The sequence below is a fragment of the Chelonoidis abingdonii genome, chromosome 23, assembly GCF_003597395.2.
Source record: "Chelonoidis abingdonii isolate Lonesome George chromosome 23, CheloAbing_2.0, whole genome shotgun sequence".
NCBI lineage: Eukaryota > Metazoa > Chordata > Testudines > Testudinidae > Chelonoidis > Chelonoidis abingdonii.
The window spans coordinates 3,474,033-3,482,214 of record NC_133791.1 but is presented as its reverse complement, the minus strand read 5'-3'; the positions used below and the strand labels follow the sequence as shown (position 1 = coordinate 3,482,214).

At 45.0% G+C, this 8,182-nt stretch overlaps 1 protein-coding gene across 1 annotated transcript in view; it reads right to left on the bottom strand.

The window, feature by feature from the left end:
• LRRC47 (leucine rich repeat containing 47) overlaps positions 1 to 140 on the bottom strand; it is a 17,440-nt gene extending 17,300 nt beyond the window's left edge. Inside the window, 1 exon segment of the mRNA XM_032763850.2 lies at positions 3 to 140. Coding sequence (XP_032619741.1) covers positions 3 to 122 — 120 coding nt within the window. The 5' untranslated portion in view covers positions 123 to 140.
• Between the last annotated feature and the right edge of the window lie 8,042 nt (positions 141 to 8,182).

Here is an 8,182-nt window from a genome sequence, read left to right as displayed (position 1 = left end):
GCGGGCAGCCGGCCGCCCCCCGCCCGGATACGGGCCTCCACCGCCGCGCCGGGGAGAACCAGCTCCCGGCGCCGCTCCCGCTCCGCCGCCTCCAGCTCCGGCCAAGAGGCCGAGTCCGCCATGCTGCCTGCCGACCCTCACTTCCGGGTCACGGCACTGCTTCCGGGGCTGCGCTGGCCTGGGGGGGGGGTGGTCGCCTGACCATAGAGAGCGGCGCGGAAGGCGGGCTAGAGTGTACAGCGCCACACGCGGCACTGCCATAGAGTGAAGGGCCACCAGAGGGGCTGGAGGGTCGCGTTCCCATTTCCAAGGGAGGAGAGTGGCTATGGCTGCTATAGAGAGCAGCACAAAGGGAGGCTAGAGTGTCCCATGGCCTCCCCCTTGTTGCCAACCTGCCTGGAGTCACCTTGCAGGGTGGGGGGGTCTCAGTCCTGCTCTGGGACAGCTGGTGCCTGGAGCTGGGGGTTGTCTACACTACAGCCAGGGCAGCTGGACCATTGTAGCACTAGGGTCTCCAGTTCTGGTGGGATGAATTCCTGGACATTTCATCACGTGACATAACATTTAATTAGAGATTAATCTTTAATTCCCAGAGAATCCAGGACAATCCTGGCGGGTTGGCAACCCTATGTCACACCATAGCACAGACCCTACATCCATGGTTTTTCATTGATGTAGATAACTCAGAGCAGCTAACCCGTCCCTCCCAGAGGCAGTACAGGCAGCAGCTAGGTCAACTGGGGGTTAGCTTGATCTACCTACATCATGCAGAGCATGGAATTGTTCACAGTCCTGAGCGGTGCAGCTAGGTCAAGCTCATTTTTAAGCATAGAGCTCGCCTGTGTGTGCAAAGCCCAGGGCAGATTTTATCCTGTGACTGTTGCCTGTCTGCACCATTTTGTCACAAGGTGGCAGTGCCTATAAGGGCCCATTTTTTCACCTCAAAGGATGGGAAGTACCTTCTTTCACTGACATAAATGAGACTAAATGTGCATGAAATGAGTGTGGTTAAAGGACATTGAAAGGAGAGAGAGGGCTCACTATCTCAGCCTAGGCAGGGGGATTCAGGGGGGAATCATTTTCCTTTTCCCCCACCTCTATTCTCCCAAAACTAAAAGTTTTGGTAAAACTTTTTGCAGCAAAAAGTTATGGTAAAAGATCATTAAGGTGCAAAGTCAATCACTCAAAAGTTAGGAAATGCTGAGGCAGCCTTAATTCATCTCCCTTCTGCATATGGATTATGATACAGTCTTTACATAAGCACATACAATTTTTTTCCAAAGGAATTTGTCCCTTTAACTCCACACACATTTGACCTTAATTATACAACATGTAACCTTTACGTGTGAAATAAAATGTGTTAAAAATAAAACAGGAACTGTTTAATATCCCAAATAATTTAGAAAATGTGTTTTGGATACTTTGTGGACTTCCTGCAAATATGCATATTTGGCTGCCCGACGATATATTTAAAAGATCGGCATTTAATTGCTTTATTATTATTATTAACAAGAGACAATAATTAATCAACCTCATTTACAAGACTTCCCTATGAAGGGACTTGGGGTTTTTCAAACAGTGAAAATGTAATAATTATAAGTTAGAGCTATGCAAACTTTTTAGGAGACACAATATAAAAGCCAAACACTTAAAAAAGCCAAACTAGGAAGGCTAATTAAATATACTCTCTTTTGGTATCATAAAGAATCAGTTCACATTGTCCTATCATACTGAAACAAACTTCAAACAAATACACACTTATGTTACAGAAGCATGGATACCAACAAAATCAAATGCTACCTGTGTCTTCAGAGTATGTCCCTTAACTTCTAGTTGAAACACTAGGAGTGAATCTATTGCTCTGCCAACAGAGGCAGCATCTTGTCCACGTATATATATTGCCAGAAATCAAGATGACTAGTGCCACATGTTGCTCAATTAGAGCAAGAAAATATTATAAAGGGGAATATTAATACTCTCGAGCTTGCCAATAGTTTTGCACTTACTTAAATTTAAGTTAGTGATCTGATTGCTGGTCATTTACTGACAACCAACAAGCCTTCCAGTTTTCCTGTTCTACTTCCTTGAGAGTTGAGCAATAACATGTGTGTTGTGATTATAGAAGATGTAAAATAATCTGTTTATTTGATTAAAAAAAATCTTATTCTCAATTTTCACACTTCTGATTTTCTAACAGTCAGGGCTAACTCTCAGTGCTCATTGCCTCGCTTAAAAGACTGACACAGCAACTTCTTTGTCAAGGTGGGTGAGGTACTGTCTGTCATTGGACCAGCTCCTGTTGGTGAGAGAGACAAGCTTTGGGCTTACACCAAGCTCTTCTTCAGGGATATGTATGTGTGGGCAGTGGGTCATTTTGGACAAGCTGCACTGAATATGCCTGCACAGCAAGAAATGGAGTCACTGGGGTCATATTAACATCTCAGCCATCTGAGTTACTTGGCAAGTTTGTAGTGCTTTAAAACCCTGGCACTATCTCCAAAAGCCTACTTTGATCTGTGCTCATGGTGCACCCTTATTCCAACACCCAGCCAGACCTTGCAGCCCCAGGCTTACCAGCAGAGCCCTGCTAAGGCTGCACCCCCTGCCTCTCCTCGTTATTGTTGGATGGGATCAACATGAGAAAGGCTGAACAATGCATTAAGTCAGGGAGTCCAGGAACTGCACTCCCTTCCTCCCAGCTTCTCTGCACAGAGGGCCATGCTGGTATCTGCATCTCGGGCATCAAGCCAAGCAGTTCTGGGCTCAAGTGGGGGCCCAGGGAGCCTGTCCTATCCTGGCAGGCCCACCCTGGGGTGTGGCCCTGCAGTCAGCCCATGGCCAGGACACCATGCACATCTCTTCATCTCTTGGGGTGGACTAGCTCCAGGCTGGAGAAGTGGTAACCTGGAGCCAGACCTGCTGACGGTGCCCCTGGCAGGCGGCGAGCACAGGGGCCCACGCGGGGTGCATGGATGCCTAACTGCTGGCAGGGGTCCGCTGCCCAATATGGAAGGCAGCTGCTGGCTGCACATGGTGCTGAGGACTGGCCTGAGCATCTCCTGTCTCCTGGCCATGCTGCTCACCCTGTGCCAGCTGCAGCAACTAGAGCTAGGGTCTGGGGGCACTGCCTCCCCAATGATGGTTCCAGCTGGCCCATAGTAGCCTGAGCCCAGGCTCCTTTTGGGAGCTGCTGCACCCTTCCCTAAGGGGCAGGGCACTAAGCTGTGTGGTGCCGGGTGCCCCGGGCTGGCTTTGGTAGGTGGATGGGTGATTCCACTCCTTCCTACTGTACCGCCACTGCTGTTACTCAGCCACCTGAGAAATGCTAGGGCGATCACGCTGCCCTGCTCTTCGCTGTCAAGTCAGAGCTGGAGCACTTTGAGTGGCAGGTGGCCGTGTGGGGCATGTGGGGCCACAAGCTGGAGGTGGCTGGGGCGGCTGGGTCCAGACCCTCTTCCTTATGGGCACCCTGCAGGAGGTCAACTTCCTGCGTTGATTCCACTGGCACTGCCCACAGGTCGAGTTCATCTTCCAAGGCAGCGATGTCTTTGCTCATATGGGTAACATGCTGGATTTCCTGGATCGCGGCACGGAGACCCCAACCTGCCCTGGCCCTTTGTTGGGGACATCAGCAGCGGAGACTTCCCCATGTGGAACAGGCACAGCAGGTACTACACCCCCAAGGGGCTCTGTGACAATCCCTACCCCCTGTGCTGGTGGGGGAGGCTTCCTCAAAGCCTCCACCTTGCCCAGATTGTTCTTGGACTCTGAGACGACCCAGCTCTTCCCCATTGACAATGTGTTCCTGAGCATATGCCCAAGGCCCACTTTTGGGACTATCAGGTGCAGAAGCAGTGTTATGACAGGGACTCTTGCTTCTACAAGGGCTTGGTGTTGGTGCACAGGATGACCCCAGAGGCATTACCAAAGATGGGGAGCTTGTGCATGACAAGAGAATCAGCTGTGCTAGGACAGTTCATTTCACTTAACTCAAAAAGCTCTGGCCAGAATGGCCCGGTTGCATTAATGCCCTGGGGCCTTGCCATGAGCTGCTCTGCAGTGAAATCCTTTGCTTTGCAATGTGACTGGGCATTGCCTCACCAGATTTACATTTCCTGCCCACTTCTACATTTATGCTGCTGCAGCTTTCCCAAAGAACAAAACCAAAGGCTAGATGGCAAATTTGTGAACCCAGACCACAGCACCCTCTTGCCTCAGACACCAGTGATCAGTTCTAAACTAGGCCCCAGGAAAGGCTTGTTTTTTATGAATAAATGAGACTTGTTGAGTCATCAATTAACTAGTTTTTTTTTAACCTGGTTACAAGATACAAGGACAAATTCAGAGATCATGCAAGTTACATGGACATCTGTGTACCCTAAGGCAGGAAGGCAGAGAGAGAGAGTGTGTGTGTGTGTGTGTGTGAGAGAGAGAGAGAGAGAGAAAGAGAGAGTAGGAGAAACAACCAACAGAGAATAAGTTTACTATGATGGAAGATAAAGCATGGTTCTCCCCTTGGAGATGACATTACATATTTTTATTCAGGTTTACACATGTTGATTTACCTCTAACTTCTTGCTCCAGATTTTCTCAGGGCATATTTTCAGGGGGAAAAAAATCAGTGATTTGGGTGCCTTGTTTGAGAAGAGCAGCTAAAAATCTGCCTTTCCTGGGTTCCCTTTTAATGTTCCTGAAAGGTGAGGTGCAGTCATACCAGTGAGCTGTGCCTGCAGCTTTAACTTCACCTATGAAGGTTTTGTGTGGGAATTGAGTAAATCAGACATCAAACCACCGGAAGGTTAGTGAGCTCAGCAGACAATAGCACACACAGGACAGAGCACATCTGTCAAAAGCAGAGACACTATCAGTATTTGCTAAAATAGATGGAATTTTATTAAAATATAGCAATAAAATTTAATTTATTTCATCCAGGTGTTAGCCCATTACACATGATGGCTGAAGACCTCTAGGATCAGACCTGCTCTCCAGAAATAGATTATTCTTATCAACCAAGGAAAATCATCACAACTGCTAAGTACTGAACAATCAAGTAATTTGTTGTAGTGGAATTCCAAGCAGAGGCCTAGGAGACTCTCCCGCAGAGAGTGTATGCTGTATGCTCTTGAAGTCTCTGCCATTTAGATAGATTAAAATATTGGCAGATAGCCTCAGAGCCCAGTACACTGAAATGGAAAAGCCAGGCATAGGAGCCAAAGTCTGTTCTCTCTTTAGAAGTGATGCTGCAATACTGCTGAGCTAGGAGTGCACATGATAATCTGGTTGTTTTTTGGGGGCAGGGAATTCCTTTACCCCACAAGATGTGACCTTGCAAAATAGTTTCAGAATATTTCACTCCAGAATCCACAAAAGCCACTGGAAACATGTTTCTTCTTTCATAGCATAGGAATGTGTCTCATCGTGTTTTTCACTCAGGAGTTTATTTTACCAAAGGATGGAAAACAGACTGCTTATTAAAAAGGAAGCAGCTCCATTAAATCATAATTTAAAAAAATGTATCTATAATTGTGGAACTTTGTTTATTAATAACGGTGTTCTGAGGTCTCTGAAAATTTCCACTTATCCACCTCTAAACTGTTTCTAATTCTAGATAGTTTAATGAGATTAAACCTCTATTTTGGGATTGCAATTTTGACTTCATAGTACATGCTCAGATACATATAGACTATTACACACTCTAAAATCCTTATTAAAATGTGCACTTCCTAAAATGTTGCAAAAAACTTGAGCTACCTTGGACTTAATTGAAAGAATTAAGGACTTAAACAGGAGTTGCCATGGGGTACATATTTTTATTGTTATTTTAAATGCCGTGAGACAACAGGCTGCATCCTCATTTCCTCCTGTGAATACACACTTTCCAACCCATAGTACGGTTTTGTAAAATAGTTGAAACAATGTGGGAAAAGATCATAAAAACTCTGTTCCTATGTTACTAAAACCTTAGGTATTACCCTATTATATTTACTTTGACAAACAGAATTTTAAACCTACATTTATTTTTCACCATTTATGCTGTGTTTACTTTTTGCACATCGGTCACTGGGGACAATGAAAACAGAACTGGTCTGTCTTGTCACTTTCACAAAGTTGTGTTTGGATCACAACCCTGAAGGGGAAAGTTTATATTTAAACAAAGTTTCCACTGAAAATTAAAACACACACACATACAAAAACATTTAAAAGCTTTAAAAAGTAACAGCATTCCTTTGGGTATGATCTATACTAGCAAACCTTATAGCCATAACCTAACTGCAGTGGAACTGCTGAAGGCAGCAGATGTTGAAGTTGTAGTGTAGGGCTCAGCTATTTTTGCTACTGTCTCATCTAACTTTGCTCAATAGCTGAGTGACATCAGCAAGGTGCAGCTCCTTGGTGCTAGCAATGGTATGCGTGGAACAGTGATAACCTGCCAGTGCTTTAAGCCCTGAGGTGCATAGACCTGCAGAGAACAGAATTCGTGCTGCACCAGGAGTGAGTTACAGCGATGATGGTTACTAGGGCAGATGCAGCCAACAGAAGTTTGGATCCATTCTGCTCAACCCAGAAGGTTGGAATGTTAGAAGAGAAATAAAATTAAATTATTTACAATATGTAATCCTGAGTTTATTCATGGAGAGAGGAGCTGCTTGCATTTTAGAATTTCATAGTGCTAGCCTGCAGGAAAAAAAGAGTACCATTCTCCTTTACACAACTTGAAACACAGGTGCAACATTCAAAAACTATCAAAATAATGTGAGGACGGCCTTAGTAGGTCAGACCAATGGTCCATCCAGCCCAGTATCCTGTCTCTGACAGTGGCCAGTACGAGAGCTTCAGGGGGAGCGATCCACTGGTCTTCCCCTCCTGGAAGTCAGAAATTTAGGGTTGTCCAAGCATGTGGTTGCATTCCTGACTATCTTGGCTAATAGCCATTGGTCAATCTATTCTCCATGAACTTAACTAGTTCTTTTTTTTAATGAAGTTTATTTTTGGCCATCACAACATTCCATGGCAATGAGTTTCACAGGCTAGTTGTGCGTTGTGTGAAGGAGTACTTCCTCTTATTTGTATTAAACCTGCTGCCTGTTCATTTCATCAGGTGACCCCTGATTGCTGTATTGTGTGAAAGTGTAAATAACTTTTTCTTATCCACTTTCTCCACATCACTCATGATTTTGTAGACTTCTATCATATCCCCCCCCCCCCCTTAGTCACCTCTTTTCTAAGCTGAGCAGCACTAATGTCTCTCTGTGTGGGAAAGCCATTTCATACCCTGGATCATCTTTGATGCCTTTCTCTGAACCTTTTTGTATTTTATTTATGGAATCAAAATCCAGTAAGCAATGTCCTCAGTCCCAAGAATATTCAGAAGTGCTGAAGTTTGCCTTGGGTCTTTGTATAGAAGTATAAATACAAAAGCATTTAGCACTGACTAGTAGAATGTAAGGAAGCTGTTCAGTTATTGCACAGATGAGGAGCCTAGTTAAACTCTAGAAAGTCGCCTAAGATAGTAGGAAAGCAGTTCATACACCTGGTGTGACACGCTGACACATGAAATAGGGAGATGCACATTTTAGACAGGTGACCTAAGCATCACAACTTTCAAACACCTTAGAGATGAGCAAGTCCTAGCCAAGGGAAGGATTGGAGATGGCAGAAAGAAATACTGAATTCCTGAAAACAATGCCAAGTTCAGCCCCAAATTTATTAGCTATTCAAAATGATGAGTAACAGAAAATATGGCCTTATTCTAATTCCTGGGCTTACCTGATCAATGAGGCAGTTATAAAAGTCTGCTCCCTGGCCCTGTTTTCTGGACTGTCCCCTAGTCAAAATAAGAGACAGCGAGCATATTTGCTGCTTCAGTTCTGTGAAGTATTTAACTAATGCCTTTGTTTTAACTATTAATCGCCAGATTCAAAAGACACCACACTGTAAGAAGAGTCACAATTACCAATGCAATGCACCCCAGGAGGGCCCAGTCCAGCAAATATTTACATGCACAAGAACCTTTCCAGACAGGAGTAGGTCCATTGAATTCCATGTATAAAAGATGACAGGTCTGGGCCATTCAAAGGTAAGCTGTACTCTGGGATCTTATCAACTGACCTTACAGTCACTACACAAGCTAAACTCTGAGCAAAGTCAACAGGACTTTTGCCTGCATTAAGGGACTCCATGA